Genomic DNA, 20,255 nt, shown 5'->3' on the forward strand with positions numbered 1-20,255 from the left:
TTCCATTGACGTGATGCATCGGGCTACGTTCTCTTAATGAACCGTAAACAGCAATCTTGTTGCAACATTGACATATGTACTCTTGACCGGTAAATCTGCCGGTGGGCGGAGGATTGGATGCAACAAAACCCTTAACTATGGGCTTTAATAAATTACAGGAGGAAAGAGTCATATAGTCCTTGGTATGAAGTACTGTCCGCCGCCAATCCACATGAAACAAACAGATCTTTTATTAGCGCCAAGCCTCGCCGCAAAGTGATCCCACGTCCAGAACCCTTTGTGACCAGCGCATTCACTGCGCCGTATACGTCGACACATTTCGCCAGTAGCTACATGCATCTAGCTCAGCACCTTGGCTCATCGCAAATATGGTACATTACTCACGCGCAACGCTCGAGCACGGCCATGTCAGTCTTGAAAGTGTACACGTCAGGAGCTCCCGCGGATGTCTCGTTGAACATCATCTCTGTGAAACCATGTCGCCAAGAATTCCAGGAAGGTGTGATGTCTTCTGGGGTGTATCTGTCGTCAGGAGTCTTGTACATGGCCATAGCCATGAATGAGTTCGAGAAAGCAGTGATAAACTGGGAATTGTTGTATGTAGGACCAAGCCTGGAGCAGTATGCATCAGAGTAGAGGTTGACTCATCGCATCAACTTACGAAGTGAAGTAATATGGAACATCATATGCGTGCAGGCCAGGTGGAATTGCAAACTCGCCCTGCTTTTGTTGAGCATATATAAATTAATACTTGCCTCGAACTTACCTTCCAAGCTTGCTCTCCAAATGCTTCGAGGAGATAATATGTAGGGCAAACGAATGTTGCTGTATCGACTCGTGAAATCAGGGACAGTAATGAATTTCTTGAAGGACACGTACATTCGCCTGTCGCGAGATTTGCCTGGTCTACGTTGCTTCCCTGGTTCTGGTACAGCATCACTGCTCCTGCAGCCTGAGCCGAACCGAAGTTCGGGAAAACCGTTTTGAGATAATCTGCGAGATCCATTGTCATCGATTGGTTCACGAAGAGGTTTCCCTCATGAGAATTGGTTACGGCAAGAAGGTAGTTCTAAGGGAAAAGGGTCTGAGTTTTGCTGATGAGATAGAATCCATAGATCATACGCCATTCAAGTGACCCTTGCTAATCGTCACGGTAGGTCTCTCCACAATGAAAGTGCCATCTACGACAGGGGCGAATGGGACCGTGCCAAGGAAGCTGTTGAGGTTGATGTTATAGTTCAATGTTTCCAGCGTATTGACGTCTGCAGCGCGCAAACAAGAGAGGGTATCCGAACTTGAGCTACAGCTGTAAGTCGAGGGTATTAGCTCGGGGATGGCCACATATAACCTTTGGAAGGTCTCACTTTGTTCCATCGATGACCTGACTATACAGCATCTGGCAGTGGCATTCAAGACGCAACAGACATTGACCTCATAGATAAAATTCACCTCGGGAATTCGGTCGTCATAGTTGTATTGTGATGGCAAAGCTGTGGAACTCGTCATGGCACCTCTGAAGAGGGGAGGCTGCGTGTTTCCTCCATGAGCAACAAGATGCTGTAGCACGGAACCGGCACCTGAAACGACGAGAGTTAACAAGGCTAATGATGACGAAGAGGGCCTAAAGCAGCTCACCAGCAGACTCTCCCCAAATCGTCACATTCGTGGGGTCGCCTCCGAAGCTACTTATCTGGACAGATAAGTTTCCTATTAATTGAGGTACAACACTCAAGTAGAAATGTCTGCTTACGTAGGCCTGGACCCACTGGAACGCATAATTTTGGTCAACTTAGAATATCAAGTTCAACCGAATCTGAAGGACTGAAAGATCACAATAATCACGTACGTAGTCCAGCATTGAGTGCACCCCCTTCTTTGACCGATTCTCCAGGAAGGAAACCTAGTAGGCAGCGTATACATTTGACAACCCAAATAAGTAGTGAGGACATACCGAATAAACCGAGGCGGTACTGGAGCACGACGATGATGACACCGTGATTTGATTCCATGACTAAGTCTGCGCCATTGTATAAATTCGCAGCTCCTGAAATATACCTGTACCAAAATTGACTCATCGACAGAGGAACATTGCATATGCTACTTACCCTCCTCCGTGAATCCATACGACAACTGGGAGTCCTCCCGACGGGGTGGCCACCACTTCACTTCCGGGAGTGTATACACTACCGGATGCAACCACCAATCGTAAATGTCGACATCATCCATCGTTCCATGGCAGGGCTTACTTTAAGAATAAACAATCTTCCGACTCACTAACATCCCTTTTCTTTATAGTGATGCTTTCATAGGGATTTGTCGAAGAATTGCTTGGGGGTGCTTGATAACATTCATTTGGTTGCGTGGTAGCTTGTTGAACCCCAGAGATGGTCGATGGAGGCTGGGGAGCTGCCCATCTGAAGTCACCTATGTGCTTAATGAGTAAACTGAGATTGTATACGACACACGAAGCTGAACGTACCAACTGGAGGAGCCGCGTAGCGTATTCCAAGAAAGCTGGTGATGTTTGTCGCTGTATCTACTGACCCCTGGTACTGAGCATAACCTAAGTCGATGATGGGTGCAGACGGGGTGGTCTGAGTCAATGGAGAAGATAATGCTTCTAGTGCAAGTAAAGCCTGTGACAAGGCCAACAGATTAGCTCTCATCGACATTTTCAATCTCATATGTCGCAGTGAGAGTCAGCTTCGACCAGGGTGTTGAAATATCGCGGTCTGCGCATGTCATTATAAGCCCTACGAGAGCAAACGCAAGCGGGTCTGACCCGGAGATGACACTAGCCGCATTTGAGAATATGGTCTCAGAACGATTACGTGCGAGTGCGGTGTAGCACGAACTGGTACAGGTCATGATTAAATTGGCTAGTAATAGTGATTATATATGTGACTGTCATCATCTTGTCAGTCCCCCGCACTGAAAATTCGAAATAGAAACTGAGAAAACCATATTTCTCACCATAGCTAGTTGTAGCACAGTATTAGAAGAGGATGACTGGGGTTGAAGCACACATGATCATGGTCAGTGACCGAGAGTCGTCAATGCACGCCGCAGCACACCGCAGCAGCGTTTTTCTTTCCATATATGGGGGTGCTACGATAGGTGCTGCGGTCGGTGCTGCAATAGCTGCGACGCTAGAAAAGTTGTGTTACACTCATGTTTTAATTAATGCGTAATAACCGTGACGTACCTGGTACCGTCCCCCAGAGTAGTAGTACTCAGCGGTTCGACAGTGGTTCGATTCTGAAACCACATCCTTTTCCATATTATGCATAAGTGATTAGTAGGCAGCGGTAGTAGCGAGCAGTGATTACAAGGGAGAGTTCAACATCAAGATCTCCACCTACGCGGCCTAAGCAGCTTTAAGTTTGATCCAATCACTGATCGGTGGTTATTCGGTATACGCCGACCTTGTAATGCGGGGTTATGGGAGAAGATGAAAGGGCGTCAATGGTGAACTAGTAGGACAGAAGGTACACTACTAGTGCTATGGTAATGACAATGTCTGCATATAGAGCAAGCGTCTGCATGTGCATATATGTCGTCGAGGTACAAACTAAAATTGCTCAGGGATCCCCAGTCTTTAAAAAAACATACAGCTACAGTATTTCTAGAGTCCTGACTCTGGCCATCATGCTGTGAACAGAAGCCCCGTCGTTCACCTGTGCGGTGATGTCGTTTTCGGATGCAATCCTCTTGTATTCTCCACCGCGCTGCTGCCCAAGGCGAACCATCAATCACAATGCTCGTGAGTGAGTCCGAATCACCCAGCTCATGTTCCACAGGAGAACCGCCGGACGAGTAGTCTAATGGAGACTTCGGCTCGGACCAGTCTCCCAAGCTTTCTGCATCGTCTACGGCGAGGATCTGTGACATCAAGCAGGCTCAAACTGTGTTATCAGAATCAAGAATGAAAACATGCCTCTGAATTTACGCCCTTGGGTACTTCCCATTCCGAGATCTTGTTTCCATAACCTCCGCTGAAGATATCCTTGCCGTCCATGCAGAAAGTGGCACATAATGTCGTGGAAGAGTGCTGGAAGATCCCGATGGTTCGTCGATCTGAGAGCCGCCACATACGGACATGTTTATCTTCACATGCGGAAACAACATGAGTCCCCGAGGGATGAATAAAAATGGCCCAGATCCTGTGAGTGTGGCCCATCTAGGGGTTATCGACCTGCTTCCAAGTGGATGCATCCCACTCCCGTATGGTCGGATCAAATTCATCACCCCCGGAGAGAAGGTGTGTACCATCGGGCATCCACGCGAGCGACAAGTTCTAGTGGGTGTGACCCTTGAACTTTGCAACGCGTTCCCTCGTGCGTGTATTATAAATTGCGATAATGTCAGTTGTTCCAATCGCAAGAAGTTCGCCAGACGGCGAATACCGAACACAGTGGACTCCCCAATCACTACGAGTAAACATTGGATATGCCAGGTTTCTGTGCACCACAATTTTGTCGTCGCGTCTGCTGAACCACTGGCCAGCACTGTACTATTGGGAGAAAAGTTCAACGACTAGCTATGACGGGAATGGGCTTTGATGCGTTGGAGAGGGTCCCCAGTTTCTCCGTGCCAGGCGATGAGCTCTCCGCTCACATCAGCACTTGCTATAAATTGCCCATCTTGTGATATCACCAATGTCTGCACCTCACTGCAACGCCCCTCCATCTTCTCCAACACTTCACCTGTCTTCAAGTCCCACAGACGAACCATCTTGTCAGCTGAGCCCGTGACCATACGTCGTCTATTAGGGAAAACTGATACATCCCATATGGTATATGTACGATCTTTAAACCGTCGATGGGGTGTAGTGCTTGGAATGAGCTGCGACATGTTACTAGAGGTTGATAGCGCTGAGCTCGGTTGAGGTGGACTTGTCCAGAGGGTTTGTGGGCTTGCTGCTGCAGAGACGCGTGCACGGCACCTATACTTCCCACATCGTAGCGGCGCTCGCGTAGGGTGTGATATGGGTAAAGGTTACTCGAGTACCCACCTGGGTGTCACCCGCGGACGGAACATGGGACAGACGGTAGCCAATCCCCGACTCCGTGATCGATACGATGATGAGGGATGAAATTTCTGCATCGCAGATTAGTAGAATGACGGAACCCGCGCCGGGGCATCTCATTACCCGCATCCACACACGCGACTTCCACTCGCAGCGACATGGGTATTCTGGCCGGAAAATATGTGTTCATCATGTCGAAGATGACGTTCTGGTTGTGCAGTATCGAGTCTAAGCTCGCCTACTTACAGCTCCGAGTACTGGAAGCGATTTCATTCGAAGAGGCTTAGTTATCATAGACGGCGTGCGTTAGCTAACTTACTGAAAGACATTTTCAGTGGCTGATGCCGTCACGTGAACTCAAGAATTCCAATTCGCAAGTTGGCAACACGAGGAGACAGATATGGGACGCAGCTGGCTCCCGTATTTGTCTCCAACTTACAGACATCGAGTGGCGAAGCCACGGTCATCTGCAAGTGATCGATAACGAAGGGGTTCTAGCAAGTATGGGATTACACCACATTCGCATCGTAACATGGAATCAGTACTAGAAGTAGGTATATATTGTAGTACATATGTGCTGACCTCGGTGCAAGTGTGGGTGGCCAGTATAGAAACTACGAACAACATTCTCGTGCTTCCTGCAGAGTAGTCGACAAGTGTCGATCATTTTGAGCGTTCCCAGTGCTACACATCACCGCCAATTTGACACATGTGTACTCCTGAAATCACTTGAAGTCACGCCAGTTCCTGTGTCGGCTTCGGCTTCGGCGGTTACAAGCTTAGCGTGATATTCTCGAATGTTAAGGATGAGGCGTGGCCCCAGCATAAACATCTGCAGGACCGAGAAGATGTTGAGAACACCATTGTAACCCATGAAATTTGAGTCCTATAGAAGTATGATGATGAACAGTAGGTCTACGCAAATATCAGTGAGAGATCGGCATACCGAGATCGTTGGAAAATAAAAAACGAGAGCGATGCAAGAACCAGCTGCAAAACTGGCGCCCAGTGCGCAACTTCAGCGGAGGAAGATAGCCGCAGTCTAACGACCAACTCACCTTGCAAAGTAAACCGCGTGAGTTCTCATTAAAATCCTGAATAATTCCTCGATGATTGGCGCCGTCGGTCGTTGCAGCTGTTTACGAATGTTTTTTACAGTAATCCAGACTGCAAGACACAGTGCGAGGACCTCCCATACAATGCGGAGTATCCAAGTTATGGGCATCAGAAGTCGGGCGTCTCCCTGATAGTCATAGGTGCACTGATAGGTGCCAGAGAGGATGGACTCCTCTGGTATTCATCCGATGAGCCTGATGTACTAAATCGTTCGTCCATAATTTAAGCTTACCCCCTGAAGTACGGTTGATTCCTGTTGCGGTGATCGTTCCGCAGGCGATTGTGAGAGACAGAAGGATTACAATGAGAAAGATAAGCATCTTTCTCGAGCGTAGATACATGGCATATAACCGAGTGGCTATGATGACTTACATGATGTTTCAGTCAAGTCAATATCACGGAGGTATTGCAGCCGAGTAACTCACCGCCCAACATGACAGTGACCGCCGCATTCATCCAATTTAGGGCGAAGAACAGATTATTGCCTGAAAACCCAGTTAGAGATGAGCATCGGAGAATCAAACACCCCGAACACACTCACAGCTGCTGAGGTCAATATAATGAACTAACACAGAAAGCCTCACTCACCCCTACATAGGAGTGCAGTCGTTTGGACGTGAATGGCAGGCATTGGTGCAGAAAACTCACTACATCTGTCAGCGAGACTGACGGAAGACTTCCTGTGTGCTACTGGTCAGCACAAACAATTGCAGTGTATTGAGAAGATATACCCAGCATGTAGATGCTGATTGAGAGAGGTGGCTTATCAGCAGTGTCAACTCAAGCTCGCTAGCCTTGCAAACATACACAGTATATAGTATCCCAGCATAGCGCACCTACGATATTTCGAAGTCAGCATCTGCCAACTGCGCTGATAACATAAGTTACGTGCACTGAGGTATAGAACAGTCATGAGGGACCACCGTTGCCTCTGAAATGAATCAATTGTCTCAACCTGTTGTTCTTCTGATATGGGCGCTGCTCACCCAGACCAGCTCAACCTATAAAACCATTATCAGTGAGGTGTCTGCTCCAGTGGTGGTGTCAACCTTCCTCTCGTCCGAATGCCAGTGCTGGAGGTACCATAAGGATAGCAATGATGATACAATACCAATTCGCTCACCCCAATCATATATCACTGCAACAAAGGAGACAACTGCAAAACCGCAGTCAAGATTAGACATCACCAACATTATCCAACTGGCTCTCCACGAACCTGCGATATAGCTGTAAAAACGATTGGAATTGATGATTAGCCACCAACTGGGATCATTTGAGACTAGAACCATATTCGACGGATGAGTGTGAGCGAGTGGCGAACTTCGTGGACGTGAAACGATGGGATTCGTGCTAGATATACCACCATTCAGTGCTTTTATCAGTACTACGGTGATGATATCCGTTCCTGCCTTGATTGACCGAGGTGAGTGTTGTCATGCAAAATCAAGTAGAAAGCGGGAGTCCCCGATCGAATCAAAGTAGTATTTGGCTGTGGATCACACGCGTGGCATGTTTGAACACCGGAAGAGTTCGAAAAGTTGTAGTTCGTGATGTCGATATCATTCTTTCTTGCTAAAATTGCACCAGTTCAGGAGTTCCATCTGTGAAATTCATCGCATGCCTAGGTGCGATGTTATCGTCGAAAAAGCCCGTCATTTTAATAATCACCGGCATTCTCTCCGCCTCGCCGGCCCGGCGGGCTGAGGAGTAGTACTAGGTAAGGTCTACTACCAGGGCCACAACCTGTCGGCATGAAAAGTCAGAACTGAAAGACAGAAGAGTTCCTCATGCAGCAAACAGATAACTCACCTCCCTCACCCCAGGTGCAACACCCGTCTGCAACACCTCCAAGAACATTCCTCAACGTCCAACCCTCTTCCAATGCGCCGCTGTCATCCCAAAAATCTTCGGTATCTGTCGCTCATACGCACCTCGTCACTTCTTGCCTCGGTGATCGGGCTATAATGTCATAAGGACGCGACTCTGATGGAAGACACGCAGAATCGCACCACAGTTGATGATATCAATTTGCACCATTAGATACTTTTGATTGATAATCTGTGATTGATCTGGCGCAGCAGCAATAATATTGAGAAGCCACAGGAAAAACGATTCAGACATGGCTGTACACCCACACAGGAAATCCGACTTCTTTGTTCTTCCAATTGCACATGGGCTCGTCTCGGAAAATATTGATGGTCGTTGTTTTTCAGTGATCTTCTGGCCGAACTTCCGGTCTATTTTTGCTACAACATCATGAGTGTGCGAGATTCTAGAAGGGCAAGGCAAAGAACTCACTACAAGATCTTCATCACAATTTGTGATGTTACGGGCAGGGCACAAACACCACACAGTAGTTCGGTGGATCCACCGTCAAAGTCATGAAACACATGTCACCACAGCGCGCGCGTTGTTTGAATTCTCCATCTCGAATGTAGGTCAAGCGCACATGCAACTTACAATTTCCAACAACCCATCCAAAGTTCGTCTTCAACCTTTGTGGCCAGCAAACTGGGGATCAAAAACGTGAATCTCTGTAGACCGGCACTTGCTTCTGTTAAATACCGACGAGATACCTCCTCAAAAGTGCTGGTTAGTTTTTCGGGTCGATAGTTATATATGAACAGCTCAATGCCCGAAGTTACTAAGTGACGAGCAGTGTGACGAGTCTCTGCAACCTTTCGTGCCACAATGGCCACTGCTGAATTGAACGTACTTGTGTGCTATGGTCACCGAGGCGCAGTGCTTGGGACCATCGCATGAGAGATTTTGAGAAGGTCGAACAACGCACAGCGCGCCAACGTTCCAACGCTTGTTATACTCGGCAATTTAAGCTACAGGCCCAAGTAATAAACTTATGTACGTAACCAGTCAGGTTGGCGTCGTGACGGTGTAGCAAAACTCAAATTTTCAGTAAAGTTTTTCACTGCTACTCTCATGCTGACTGGAAATTTTGGTGCAGGTTGCCATCTGTTCTAGGTTCATGAACCAACATGTCGGTGGTTCCAGTGAAGGAAAGCCCGACTTAGTTCGTGGAGTCACAATCCTCGTGCAGCCTCGTGCACCATCCTTTGTCAGGAATCAATTAATTAACCAGGCCTAGGACCATGTTTCGCGAGCTAGATTAGCACCGAGCCTACCATGAGGCTAACGGACCTTCTAGTGGCAGAGCGCTCAGTCGACTTGTTCAAGTTGTTGCTGTCCTTTCTGAATCTTGACCTGCTCGTTTGACTGCACGATCTTTGAAATCCACCCCAAGATCATGGCTCACCCTGTCATATGGAGAGGGAAAGTGTTCTTCTACCCTATTGGCAATACATCTGCAGTTTGCCTCACCCAGGATCTTTGTCCAACTGAAAAAGCAGACGCGCTGCTTCTTGGGTGCGGCGACCCGAGGCATATTCTTTACACCGTATACACAAACAGCGCTGGCTTGCAAGGTAAAAGCATGCTCGAAGAATCTTTGATGGTGCTAATGTTCTGTGTTCAGGGTCACGAAAACTGGACTTCACTTGCTGCGACATCGAGGGTGCAGTAATCGGTGAGCCCAAACCCAACATTTGATACGTCTTCCTAAGGTATCAAATAGCTCGTAACGTTATACTATTCACTCTACTTGCTGATGAAGATGTTGCGAAGAAATTGCCTCAAATTTGGAACATCTTTTTCCACTTTTTCCTCGACAAAGACTCCCTTGACCTGCTCATATCACAATGCAAGAAGTTGGTCGAGCTATCTAGCAGTCTCGACAGCTGGAACAATGGTCCTTATGGACACTTCCTCCGTATCTGCACTGGAGATACTCTCGCCGAGTTGCGGCGCCTTTGGCAGCTCTACATCAAGACAACGACTTTTTCCCCCACCCAGGCAAAAGCATTTCAATCTGCATATGCTGCCGATATCAAGGCTTGCAGGGTTCAGTCTATGAGCGTGTTTACAGCAAGTCGGGCAGCTGGGCCATTATCGATGTATGCGATCAACATGGCGGCAGATCACTACAACATTTACTGGGAGACAGGCGTATGCTCCGCCATCCGCAAGAGACCCTCGGAGGTGTCACACCCAAATCCAACCTTAGCATACTCCATGGCTGGTGACAAATTTGCGGTCCACTACGGAACGGATCCTCTCGCTTGTTTCCACTTGGCAGAGGCCTTTGCGCCAGCGGTTGGAAGCTCTCCAGAGGACCTTACTCTGAAAGACGTGGTAAATGTGTGCAAGGCGCAGTTTTCCAGGTGGTGCACTTCAGTTTCCAAAGTCTTGCGTAGTCATCCATCTTCTCCGAGCCCGCTCATCATTCGTTGCTTTGTGGGTGATGCCCTCAGTTTCTGTCAAGCCCTTGGCTACTACCACACCACGAAATCCACGTTGACACCATTCCCTGTTGCGCCTTGGAAGCACACTCGCATCACGCTTGATCCTAACGCTTATGGAACTTGTGCACAGTCATCCGCACCGACCGCATTCAATGTCATTGATACCTCCAACCTTCTTGATCATGTCGGATTGTTGAACATCCTCGCTTCTGCTTCTCCCATTCTCCAGCGAACTCCATCCGCTACATTGTACACAGAAGGTCTCGCTGGGGCCAGCCCAGAAGACACATTGTCACAACAACTCTGTGGAGATATCGCGACTCTTGGTCTGCTTCTCGGCCTCATTCCCGCTTCCTTCGTATCGCAGTTCACGAACCGGTCGAACATGCATGAGATGATCGTGCGGACGTCGCAACAGCATGCGCCCCAGAATCACGAGCGCCTCGCCTGGAAGATGATCGGCGGGGCTGAGAAACTCGTGACTGACCTTGACCGCCCCATCGACATCACTCCGGAGCAGCTTGCGGGCGTTCTGTTCAATATTTATCTCGGCATGTTTTCTCATGAGAACATGGGACGAAAGATGGCCATGCTCACACAATCGCCCGCGCTAGTCCAACTCTCTGGGATCATACATTACCATCGTCGTTCGTTCGCGGAGGTCTTGGGTGTCATCAAGAGGAGGGTGATTACAGCGTGGGACCCCACCATGAACATACTTCTTGACAAGATTCAAAATGACAGGAACCTTCTCACCGGGATGAACTTTTACCAAGAACTCTGCTGCCAGCTGCACCTTCGCGGTGTTTTCACTATGGATTGGATGTCTCTACAAAAGGCGCAGGAAATGCATCGCGTCGAAAGGCCTGTCGTCTTTCGCGGTTGGAAGACCCTCCCGCAAACAGTCTGTGTCGTCCTCGTCGTTCCTCGGGATCACCTCCAGCCGCTCTTACCTGTTCTTGACGGGGCTGGAACACCTGTGTTGCAGTGTCACGTGGCGGGGACAATGACCTCAAATACGTTCTCTATCAACGCAGTTTTCGGTGCCGTTAAGATCAAAGGCAAGGGCGGTGACAAAACTGCAGCCATCGAGGAGGACGTAACTGGACGCTATGGAACTTCCCCTCTCGTGGTGTGGTTCTGGTTGCCGTCCGTTGCGTTGTTGATGAACGAGCCTCATTTAAGGGTTTCACTAGCTGTTCTCTCCACCCCATCGACTGCCCCACTCGTCATGAAGCTGGGGTTCGACATGTCCTTATTCCGCGCGGACTTCGGAGACGAGCATTTCGTGCACGTTCTCAGACAGCGCCCTGATGCTGGTCCCGAGAGTCCCGAGGACAAGAATATGCAGATCAACGGTCGTTCCAAGAAGACGTCTGGTGCATGCACATTCGTCACGTTAGATAGAGAATGCCAGAAACCTCTGACGTTCACCACTCGTGTGGATATCGTTGAACCGGAGATGAAAGCTTCCCTGACAACTGGCGCTACTCCCACCGTAAATCAAATTTCTATGCATTCAATCGCCATCGCTCTTGGAGACCACTCTTTGAAATTCCCTTACCCGCTTCCTATTGATGCCAAGAAAGTCAAGCTCCGGATTGCACGAAAATCGCTATACATCGAAGTACGTCTTCTCTCTATATATCTCCAAATACTCATTTCTAACTCGGCGCAGGTTGTCTTGCCTCTGAAACTCGCTCTTGGAGGAACCGACATGATGGATATGTTCCCTGTTATTCCACAGGGAGGCGATCTTGTTCTCTGGAACATGCACCGCGTCAACCTCGATCAATGCGTGCCTTTCAGCATCGCCAACGAGAAGGCTCTTCACTGGGTCAACCCTCACGTCTCCCTCATGATGTCTGAGCGTGAAAGAAGCATCCCCCAGGGATTGGCAACAGGGTCCACGCTACTAGATATCAAGCGTACACTTCATCTCATCTTCGGACGCGCAAGCGGGCTCTCGATGGGCAAACCCCCTCTAGGGTATGCTATGCAGGCGACAGAAGAAAGCGAAATCTTTGTTATGTTCTATATTACGGACCTCCGCTTGGACGTCGGCTCGCACACCATGGTCGCTGATGCTTGGGTGATGCCGTCTTCTCCCACGGCTGAGAAGTTCGAGGCTTTCAGCAAGGCTTTTACGCATTTGACGCCTGCAAACATGCAGTCTGTTGGGATGGGTGTTGAAGAGAGGAAGGCATGGGCGCACCTCCTCGTGGCTGCGACGGAGCGGTGCCGTACCTGGGAGCACAAACCCAACTGCGAGTATCGCGTCCAAGGCACCATCCCTCTCACTTTGGAGCCAGACGAGAGTCCTATTTGTTCTTGCGGTGCCGGGGTGGGAACAGAGGCGTTTGTAAAGAAATTCCCGATGCTTCAGTCGCTTGCGCCCTGTTTGACGAGGGCAGCGATTAGTCCTCTGTTCGCACTTTCGTACTTGGAAAAGGTTGGTAATCTGGAAGGTGGTGCTACTGGGATGGGGACTCCACCGACGCCTGGGCCTGCGCCAGCACCAGTGATGCGTGGTGGTTGCGCTGTTTGTGGAAAGGCAGGAGGTGCTGCTGGGTCGTTGTTACTCTGCAGCAGGTGCAAGGTTGTGAAGTATTGTTCAGAGGGTTGTCAGCGCAAGGACTGGAAAGAGCACAAAAAGGGCTGTGTAGGTTCCTGAGGGAGTTCATCACGACTCACGTTGAACTCACGAGTAAATATCTTGTCGACTATTTTTGCCGAATTTATGCACGCTGTCAACGTGACTATTGTGACGTGACTGTGTGTGACTTTATTGGAGTTGCGTATGTTGGCGGCCCCGTCTGACGCAAACGTTCGCACCTTAGCTTCCATCGATATCCGGTCAGTAGGCTCTACTTGCCAGTAATTACGTTTTAGTCTGCTAACAATGACTTTCATTGACGGTGTAGCGTCGCGTGGTTTTTAGCTGCTCCGGAAACACGCGTCTTTCCATTTGAACCACGTCTACAGCAGCCATCAAACCCAGCGTCCCATTTTTCCTTGCTTCATCTCCCTCAGACTCTCTACTTCTTTCGATTAACGTCTTTTAAGGAGTCTACATTGTAACAAAATGGGTGGCACTGGTGCGTACAGCTCTTCTATCGCACCTCCTCGCTGACCTCAGATCATCCGTTCGCTCACTCATATTCTCAAACGCTGAATATGCCCTCGATTCATCGTTTTTTTTTTGCTGAACAGGCTGGTTGTTTTTGTTCTCTGTCCTCATGGCAGCTGGTTTGCTGTTCACGATGGTTTTCTTCGTGCGTCTTCCTTCCTGTCATATCCACGTCTACAGTCCCTCATTCCCACCGGGCAGATCATCATGTTCTCGGACTTGGAATGCGACTACATCAATCCCATAGATCTCTGCAACAAGCTCAACCAAGTACGTGTCGCCATTTTTCCCACCCACAGTACTATTCCTGACATACCCACGTTCCAGTTTGTCCTACCAGAAAACATTGCTCATGCCTTCCTAACCGTTCTGTTCCTGCTCTCTGGTCAATGGTTTGCGTTCCTTTTGAATCTCCCGCTCGTCTTGTTCAACGCCAACAAGTATGTCCCTATTCTTATCTCGGGCGCTCGGCAGTGGAGCTGATGCGCTGTGCAGGATACGCAACAAGAACCACATGTATGACGCCACAGAGATTTTCCGAACTCTTTCCGGTCATAAGAAGGAGAGTTTTATGAAGTTAGGGTTCTATCTCCTCTCGTTCTTCTACTATCTGTATAGGTGCGTGTGCGTGTCATTAGTATCTTCCCACGGATGCTGACGAGGTTTCTCAAGGATGATCGTTGCCCTCGTTTCTGAGAGTGAATGATCGCGCAGGTGGGCATAGCTCACAACGAACGTGATTATCGACCAGAGCTGGGTGGATCTGCGGGACGAGTTTTTATGGGTGAAGTCCATGGACATACAAGATGGTCCTGTTTGGTTGGGTATCATGATCTACTTCCTTTCACTATCACTTATTATGCCTGAATTGACGCTATCCTATGCTGATTTCACGCATGAGATAGTCGTGCCTTCGACTCGGCCGCACTGCGATTTAAATACTGAATGAGATGAGATGGGTTATAAGCACAAGGCAAAATACATATGCTAAGATAATTTGCACACAAGATGATGCAGGTGAATCCAACGCAAGTGGATGTTCATACTATTTCATCCATTCCATACCCAAGAAGATTCGTCCCTTAGTCAATCTCCATGCCTGCACCTCCTGCACCTCTCCTGCCACGACCTCCCCGACCACGGCCTCTGCCGCCACGGTGCCACTTCTGCGCATCCGGACGAGAATTTGACTGCTGGCTGTAATGCTTTGGGTCTGTACCTGGTGGCGCAACCAAGACAGACGCTCGAGGATCTGAGGCTATGATTGAATCCGACCTCATTTTTCTGTAAGAGCGGAGATAAGCTTTAAGTAAACCTTAAGCCTTGTAACTTACGATGCGCTTTCATCACTACCTTCCATAAGAACGTCCACACTATCATCTACGATGTCCACTCCACCGAGTCGTCCTGACAAACCAATCGCTTTCGTGCCCACGATGTTCACTTGCAGGATTTTCCCGTCTGCAGGCTGACCATTGAACTTGGCCACAGCTGCGTCCGCATGCGCGACTTGTTTGAATGTGAGGCGCACGATGACGTTCTCAGACGCCTTTGCAGATGCAGTCTCAGAGGAAACTATTGTGCCGCAGCGTTTAAAAATGGCCTACAAACCGTCAGTTGTCTTGAGAACGCCGCAAGCGCCGACGAGCGTACCTCCACATCAGCCGCAGTGGTGCCTCGTACAAGACCTTTCACCTCAACCACATTCCCCAACGGCGCTGAGCTAGCGCCTTTGATGCTCAGGCCCTTACTGTCTCCTGTAGCATCCCTAAGCGCGCGCTGCGCAAGTCGCGAATCAGGTTTACGAGGCTGAGCAGCGTTCAGGGTGAGTCTCGAGGATAGAGAAGGCTTGTCTGGGTCTTCGTAGAGATCATGCGACCATTGAGCGTCCGAATCGCCTTTTGGCGTTCGGTTCGGTCGGTTCTGAGGTATGCGACGCGGGTTGACCAAAAAAAATCAACGTAGTATTTCGAACGGTTGCGAAAGCATCGAGGGAGGATATGTCATTCTTTTACACTGAGCCCAGCGGGGATAGGAAAGCTGTACGCACGTATGGCGATGAGCGACTGCCTGATTTTGAACGAATGGGGCCTATGGAAGGGGCGCTGTCCATTGGGACGTTCAGACGTTCTAGGAGCGACATTTGAATGATTTAGAATATTAAGGGCTTAGAGGAAAGGAGGCGGGTATGAGGCACGTAGTCTCCGTGACAGTCGCGGTGTAAGTACAACTCTGAAGCTGTGTACTATTGTTTGCTGTGTGGCACTACCGCTTAAATCAGGATCTCGACTGCTGAACAGCCTAAGACAGTGCTGTATCGTAAACAGGTGTTCTGTAGGAATAACGTTCTTAAGCTATCCGAGACATGTGTTCCACACTCTGCAAATTTATACTCGTAATGGCACAAGCAAAAGGCTTTGGTTGACTGTTAGACGAGATCAGCACTGCCCAGATATTGAAAACAAAACTAACACGGCGAGACCAGCGGTATACTCCGGAATCACTGGAATATCTATGCCTTCAGAGGGTTTCGCTTTCGTGATGCGAACAGTAGACAAAATGGAAACCACAGCGGCCCATAAAGTGAGCTCAGCGAAGTGGCGCCCCGGGCAGATACGCCTATAAGTTGTCTGATTGAGAGATAAATTAACGAGCCTTGCGGGGTTATTTTACCTTCCAAAGCCAAAGCCGAAGTGTCCCGCAAGGGGTTCATCTTTCAATTTCCTCTCAGCGGTTAGATGTCTTTCAAGAGTAAATTGAGATGCCTGGGATAGAGGCCCTCGTCTCGAGATAGAGCCCTTGGTGCTATCTAGGTTGCAAGCGCAGACAGTGCTTTAAAGGCAAAGCACATACAATTCATTTACCACGACGATTGACCCTGCGATGTCCTTTGAGTTCAGTGTACTAAATATGCGGACCTTTCAGGATCAAGTATCCTTCGTAAACATCATCTTGAGACGCCACATGTGGCAGCCCTATGCGTAAACATGAGTAATATAATCAAATAGTCGGAACGCGACGCGACTGACCTAGTGGTCCGATGGGCTGCCATCTAAAAACTTCTCGATAAGTGGCTTCGATGTAGGGCAGTAATGGTTTGTGTTCAAAGCTTGGGATGTTATCTCCACAGACGGCATTGATGTCCGCGAGTGCGCGAGATTGCACGTCTGGGTGAAGTATCATCGCAAGCAGGAATGAGTGTAAAGTTGATGCAGTCTTGGGATGTAAAATGGTGAGTGAATGTCAGCGTCGACTACATAACCTCACTGTTTCTCTTCCGGCCGTGTAGGATGTGAGTTTAAAATTTACTTGTGGATTAGATCGTGCATTAACTCTATAAGGAAAGCTACACCTTTCATGAACTCTTCTCGTGCCGGAGACGTGTCGCCCTCGTTCAGGAATTTGGTTACCATAGAGGGCGGTAGTTCATCGCCCGTCTGTATTTTGCTTCCAGTTTGATACATCAAGAAAATGATGAGCGACACACCATCTTCTTCCCTATTTCGAAAGATTCATCCAACACCTGACGAAAAAGTTTCCTAGAATGAGGCGCCAAACGTCGATCTGCCGCCCCTGGAAACCACGAGGAAAGATATTCCACCGCTGAGGACACTAAATGATTGAATTGTGCAGCCGATGTCTGACACGTACGGAAAGGAAAGGCCATCAGCAGCACAGCTCTTTCAGGAGCCAGCACTCTCTTAGCTATCTCAGCAGCCTCCCGGGTGCGGCCGATAAGAGGGTCTCTCTGAGCTTCAAGGCTCTGACGACGATCCCGAGTCAGCAGAGAGCAGACTTGAGCTTGGGGACCATGTTATCAGGAAGGCTGTTGAACTGTGCTCTGTCTACCCGGGCGATACACCGATACCCGCACACACCACCACTCCGCAGAGACTGTTCGCCCCTTTATGGGAATGCGCAGTGATTCCACGATGGTTACAAGATGCAGATGACCCTGAGTTCAGTCACGAAGGCGGACCCAGTGAAATCAGAAGCGTCTTGCGTGCCGCCTTTCTTTCAGCAATGGAAGAATCTGACCTATACCCGGAATGGAGAGAGGCGTACGACATGGGTCGTCCCTTTCGACGGTTTACAAACCTGTTGGGCCTCTAACCACCTTGATACATGGGTAGATGGACCTCTCGAATGGGCCAAAACCCACCTTGGAACCAGATTGCCTGAAACAGACGCACAAATTTGATATCTGCCTTTGATCCTTGCCTACTTGCGAAGTCGCCATTCCGACATCGCTGCACAAGCAAGTGAAGTTCGTGGTAAGGATTGTGGAGTCAACTACAACTTTACAAGGCTCGAGAGGCTGAGAATAGTGGTGTGGTAATGTAGCATCGCTAGGTCAGTGTATAGTTGGTGTAAAGTAATGTCGTGTGCAGGACCAAGCCGGTGACCTGGCTAGTTATCGAGAATCATTTCTGCCATCTTGCTAGCTCTGTCCCTACTTCCTGAAGCCGAAAGCGAAGTTCTCGTCGTCCAGTAAGGTTCACCGGTCGACATCAGCGTTAACCTGCGATCGAGTAACTTGGGGTGTATGTGGAAAATGTGCGCTTTCACCCAGATGGTCATCCCACGGTTGATCTGCCGCACCCATAGCTGAAACCTCTGTTTTCCTTCTTTCTTGCAGGAGTGGATATAGACATCGCCAATCTTGGGTGCTATGCACTCACGAGGGTATCGAAGTTCTGATGCACTCTCGGATTTGTAACCAGCCCATGAAGAGATCCTTGTTGTTAAGCTTGCGCTCCATTCGGAGAAGTTTGGTGGTATTTGTGGTTGTAGACGCGCGAGGCTCTCTCTTTGGCTCTGCCTCCCTGGTTGCCGACTCGTGTCTCTTAGTCTTCATTCTTTCAGTCTTCAGTGTCTCCATTCCCTCGTTCTCCATTCTTTCAGTCTCCATTCTCTCAGCATCCGTCCTTTCAGCATCCGTCCTTTCATTATCCATCCTTTCACTATCCCTCCCCTCTGCCTCCCTCTCATCCGTTCCCCCTTTCTCTTTCTCCGCCGTCGCATTGCCTACGTTTGCAGGCCTAGATATTTCTGGCATAGATGAGGCGTCTAATTTGTCGGCAGTAACGATAGGGTCTACATGGCTGCCAGACGCGGAAGGTGACACAGTACTGGCAGGCGACCTTTGGTGGCAGGGGTGTACAGGCGGTTTGTTATCGTAACTCGCGAGTGGCCGAGGTGGCACGGTACTGGCAGGAGGCGGCACGACGCTTGTTATATCGTTGGTAGATTCAGAGTCTGATTGATATCTATAACTGATGTCAGACTGAATATACGCGCACGAATAACGGCACTGACTTGGACCAGAACCTTGGGGGAACATGGGATCTGGAACTGATGTCAGATCGAATATATGCGCGTGAAAAATGACACTTACTCTGACGAGAGTCTTCGGGTAACATCGGAATTTTCGAATTGCTTGTGAATCACATTTGCAGCGTCGTGTGTAGGAGCTGGCACGGCATTGGCTAACTCCTCACCTGTGCGACGTGAAGACGCGACAAAATTGACATGCTCTGGTAGAACCTGCTGCGTGCACGGCTGGGTATGGGTCCTGCAGCCCTAATCAGACTCAAGAGTACATTTGATCGCTGAGATTGTGATAGGCTGACCTCAAAGTCGGTAACTGGATATAAAATCCTCTGGAGTCCAGCACTTGCACGGGTTGTTCAGGCTACATTGTGGCGCTTGAACAAGGTGCCACAGAGAAGTAACTCTTACTGACCGCTTCTATGTCTAACTTCAAGTGTAGCCTCCATTGGTTTGCGGAAGTAACGCCAAAGGATACGCCAAGTCCGGGATGCAGCGTTTGCGCCGGATGCTGCGACGAACTCGGCTCAGAGGTCTGAAAAACCAAGCGTATCAGCGAATGTCTTCAGACGCGGCGCACTGTACGGTGACCGTGTACCTGTGATCGGAATACATTCGTGTATGGATTTCGAGATGGATCAGAGTAGCGGGCGAGAGTCTCCTGGAGACTCGCGTTGAACATCAGTACTAGCCGTGGTGAGCGCCACTGAAATTCAGAAATCTGTTATCGAGAGAGATAAAAGCAAGAGGAAATAAAGGAAAGCGTCGCGTTGTATCAATTTGTACTGACGGGCCTCATGCCACTTGTTCGATCGCATAAACCCCAAACCACGGGTAGATAAGGCGTGAATGACATTACGTACCGCAGAACATTGCACCATGCGCAAAACTTTGCTTCCATTTGGTTGCAGAATATCAATTCTCTGAAGGTGTACATCTTTACTGAAAATTTACATGGAGACGAACATTACGAGTCAGACTTGCAATACGCTGTCCACGCAACCCCACTATCCTGATGAATGGCCCACGGTATGTCTAATAAGGGAGAATCAGAATCAAGTTTCCAAGAAAATACAGAGTGTCAGAATGTCAAGTTGTGGAGCACACCCTCGAAGAGGTCAACTCCCTGAAGAAATTCAACGAAAAAAAAACCAACATCATGAATCAACAAAAATGAAGCAATTACTCACCATAATCAAAAACCGCGAACGACATTAAACATCTTGGATCGAACGGCGAACCGTTTGAATGCTCAAAAAATAACGCACGAAGGCGAAAAACCGCATCGAATGAGAGTGAGCCCCATTGAGTTGAAGACATGCCAGAAGCATTG

General features: G+C 49.0%; 8 protein-coding genes across 8 annotated transcripts; 2 read left to right on the forward strand and 6 right to left on the reverse strand.

The window, feature by feature from the left end:
* Nucleotides 1-220: 220 nt before the first annotated feature.
* On the reverse strand, nucleotides 221-2,839 carry EDB91DRAFT_342644 (Alpha/Beta hydrolase protein). Its single transcript, XM_041326941.1, has 15 exons — nucleotides 2,480-2,839; nucleotides 2,247-2,424; nucleotides 2,106-2,183; nucleotides 1,952-2,055; nucleotides 1,847-1,900; nucleotides 1,751-1,788; nucleotides 1,636-1,690; nucleotides 1,450-1,577; nucleotides 1,365-1,396; nucleotides 1,123-1,306; nucleotides 880-1,069; nucleotides 767-825; nucleotides 662-720; nucleotides 385-612; nucleotides 221-329 (listed from the first exon to the last, which is right to left on the reverse strand). The coding sequence occupies exons 1-15, from the start codon at nucleotides 2,682-2,684 to the stop codon at nucleotides 293-295; spliced, it is 1,629 nt and encodes a 542-aa protein (XP_041177496.1). The 5' UTR covers nucleotides 2,685-2,839; the 3' UTR covers nucleotides 221-292.
* Nucleotides 2,840-5,834: 2,995 nt separating this feature from the next.
* Nucleotides 5,835-7,308, reverse strand: EDB91DRAFT_342854 (uncharacterized protein). Its single transcript, XM_041326942.1, has 12 exons — nucleotides 7,269-7,308; nucleotides 7,195-7,218; nucleotides 7,132-7,146; nucleotides 7,038-7,076; nucleotides 6,953-6,981; nucleotides 6,877-6,890; nucleotides 6,790-6,825; nucleotides 6,571-6,630; nucleotides 6,378-6,512; nucleotides 6,084-6,319; nucleotides 5,976-6,027; nucleotides 5,835-5,915 (listed from the first exon to the last, which is right to left on the reverse strand). Exons 1-10 carry the CDS (start codon nucleotides 7,275-7,277, stop codon nucleotides 6,084-6,086), a joined length of 597 nt encoding a protein of 198 aa, XP_041177497.1. The 5' UTR covers nucleotides 7,278-7,308; the 3' UTR covers nucleotides 5,835-5,915; nucleotides 5,976-6,027.
* A 494-nt stretch (nucleotides 7,309-7,802) lies between these two features.
* EDB91DRAFT_1081936 (uncharacterized protein) lies at nucleotides 7,803-8,266 on the reverse strand (the record flags this gene model as incomplete). The annotated part of the gene is made up of 4 exons (XM_041315436.1): nucleotides 7,803-7,888; nucleotides 7,955-8,034; nucleotides 8,077-8,104; nucleotides 8,155-8,266. The coding sequence occupies 4 exons, from the start codon at nucleotides 8,264-8,266 to the stop codon at nucleotides 7,803-7,805; spliced, it is 306 nt and encodes a 101-aa protein (XP_041177498.1).
* A 744-nt stretch (nucleotides 8,267-9,010) lies between these two features.
* On the forward strand, nucleotides 9,011-13,220 carry EDB91DRAFT_1328959 (uncharacterized protein). The gene is made up of 4 exons (XM_041325300.1): nucleotides 9,011-9,585; nucleotides 9,636-9,686; nucleotides 9,735-12,088; nucleotides 12,140-13,220. Exons 1-4 carry the CDS (start codon nucleotides 9,408-9,410, stop codon nucleotides 13,133-13,135), a joined length of 3,579 nt encoding a protein of 1,192 aa, XP_041177499.1. The 5' UTR covers nucleotides 9,011-9,407; the 3' UTR covers nucleotides 13,136-13,220.
* Nucleotides 13,221-13,271: 51 nt separating this feature from the next.
* On the forward strand, nucleotides 13,272-14,525 carry EDB91DRAFT_1131956 (cornichon). The gene is made up of 7 exons (XM_041318677.1): nucleotides 13,272-13,317; nucleotides 13,386-13,559; nucleotides 13,675-13,736; nucleotides 13,793-13,861; nucleotides 13,919-14,031; nucleotides 14,087-14,209; nucleotides 14,264-14,525. Exons 2-7 carry the CDS (start codon nucleotides 13,547-13,549, stop codon nucleotides 14,295-14,297), a joined length of 414 nt encoding a protein of 137 aa, XP_041177500.1. The 5' UTR covers nucleotides 13,272-13,317; nucleotides 13,386-13,546; the 3' UTR covers nucleotides 14,298-14,525.
* A 22-nt stretch (nucleotides 14,526-14,547) lies between these two features.
* On the reverse strand, nucleotides 14,548-15,896 carry EDB91DRAFT_343268 (uncharacterized protein). Its single transcript, XM_041326945.1, has 4 exons — nucleotides 15,642-15,896; nucleotides 15,245-15,538; nucleotides 14,926-15,194; nucleotides 14,548-14,875 (listed from the first exon to the last, which is right to left on the reverse strand). The coding sequence occupies exons 1-4, from the start codon at nucleotides 15,732-15,734 to the stop codon at nucleotides 14,674-14,676; spliced, it is 858 nt and encodes a 285-aa protein (XP_041177501.1). The 5' UTR covers nucleotides 15,735-15,896; the 3' UTR covers nucleotides 14,548-14,673.
* Nucleotides 15,897-15,940: 44 nt separating this feature from the next.
* Nucleotides 15,941-16,774, reverse strand: EDB91DRAFT_1052963 (cytochrome P450; the record flags this gene model as incomplete). Its single annotated transcript, XM_041313710.1, has 5 exons — nucleotides 15,941-16,016; nucleotides 16,064-16,210; nucleotides 16,265-16,396; nucleotides 16,497-16,566; nucleotides 16,621-16,774. The coding sequence occupies 5 exons, from the start codon at nucleotides 16,772-16,774 to the stop codon at nucleotides 15,941-15,943; spliced, it is 579 nt and encodes a 192-aa protein (XP_041177502.1).
* Nucleotides 16,775-17,944: 1,170 nt separating this feature from the next.
* Nucleotides 17,945-19,756, reverse strand: EDB91DRAFT_343105 (uncharacterized protein). The gene is made up of 6 exons (XM_041326943.1): nucleotides 19,521-19,756; nucleotides 19,338-19,457; nucleotides 19,225-19,286; nucleotides 18,990-19,166; nucleotides 18,911-18,940; nucleotides 17,945-18,861 (listed from the first exon to the last, which is right to left on the reverse strand). The coding sequence occupies exons 1-6, from the start codon at nucleotides 19,602-19,604 to the stop codon at nucleotides 18,270-18,272; spliced, it is 1,065 nt and encodes a 354-aa protein (XP_041177503.1). The 5' UTR covers nucleotides 19,605-19,756; the 3' UTR covers nucleotides 17,945-18,269.
* Between the last annotated feature and the right edge of the window lie 499 nt (nucleotides 19,757-20,255).

Source organism: Suillus paluster (assembly GCF_016628075.1).
Source record: "Suillus paluster strain FC165 chromosome Unknown EDB91scaffold_24, whole genome shotgun sequence".
Taxonomy (NCBI): Eukaryota; Fungi; Basidiomycota; class Agaricomycetes; order Boletales; family Suillaceae; genus Suillus; species Suillus paluster.

Excerpts from the sequence above, each read along its gene's own strand:
- EDB91DRAFT_342644 (XM_041326941.1), bottom strand. The coding sequence starts at position 2,684 with ATGAGATTGAAAATGTCGATGAGAGCTAATCTGTTGGCCTTGTCACAG. Across the intron at positions 2,056-2,105 it reads GTATGGATTCACGGAGGAGG|GTATATTTCAGGAGCTGCGA; the intron begins GTAAGTAGCATA and ends ATTTTGGTACAG. Across the intron at positions 1,070-1,122 it reads GCAAGGGTCACTTGAATGGC|AACTACCTTCTTGCCGTAAC; the intron begins GTATGATCTATG and ends CTTTTCCCTTAG.
- EDB91DRAFT_1131956 (XM_041318677.1), top strand. Across the intron at positions 13,737-13,792 it reads TGTTCACGATGGTTTTCTTC|ATCATCATGTTCTCGGACTT; the intron begins GTGCGTCTTCCT and ends CCCACCGGGCAG. Across the intron at positions 13,862-13,918 it reads TCTGCAACAAGCTCAACCAA|TTTGTCCTACCAGAAAACAT; the intron begins GTACGTGTCGCC and ends CCCACGTTCCAG.
- EDB91DRAFT_342854 (XM_041326942.1), bottom strand. Across the intron at positions 6,982-7,037 it reads TGACTGTTCTATACCTCAGT|GTGCGCTATGCTGGGATACT; the intron begins GCACGTAACTTA and ends GAAATATCGTAG. Across the intron at positions 6,631-6,789 it reads CTCGCTGACAGATGTAGTGA|GCAATAATCTGTTCTTCGCC; the intron begins GTTTTCTGCACC and ends CTGGGTTTTCAG.
- EDB91DRAFT_343105 (XM_041326943.1), bottom strand. The coding sequence starts at position 19,604 with ATGTTCAACGCGAGTCTCCAGGAGACTCTCGCCCGCTACTCTGATCCA. Across the intron at positions 19,458-19,520 it reads CGAATGTATTCCGATCACAG|ACCTCTGAGCCGAGTTCGTC; the intron begins GTACACGGTCAC and ends TTGGTTTTTCAG. Across the intron at positions 19,287-19,337 it reads TGAAGTTAGACATAGAAGCG|CCTGAACAACCCGTGCAAGT; the intron begins GTCAGTAAGAGT and ends GCCACAATGTAG.
- EDB91DRAFT_1328959 (XM_041325300.1), top strand. The coding sequence starts at position 9,408 with ATGGCTCACCCTGTCATATGGAGAGGGAAAGTGTTCTTCTACCCTATT. Across the intron at positions 9,586-9,635 it reads AAACAGCGCTGGCTTGCAAG|GGTCACGAAAACTGGACTTC; the intron begins GTAAAAGCATGC and ends TTCTGTGTTCAG. Across the intron at positions 9,687-9,734 it reads CATCGAGGGTGCAGTAATCG|CTCGTAACGTTATACTATTC; the intron begins GTGAGCCCAAAC and ends GGTATCAAATAG.
- EDB91DRAFT_343268 (XM_041326945.1), bottom strand. The coding sequence starts at position 15,734 with ATGTCGCTCCTAGAACGTCTGAACGTCCCAATGGACAGCGCCCCTTCC. Across the intron at positions 15,195-15,244 it reads CCACTGCGGCTGATGTGGAG|GCCATTTTTAAACGCTGCGG; the intron begins GTACGCTCGTCG and ends GACGGTTTGTAG. Across the intron at positions 14,876-14,925 it reads GGTAGTGATGAAAGCGCATC|AAAAATGAGGTCGGATTCAA; the intron begins GTAAGTTACAAG and ends CCGCTCTTACAG.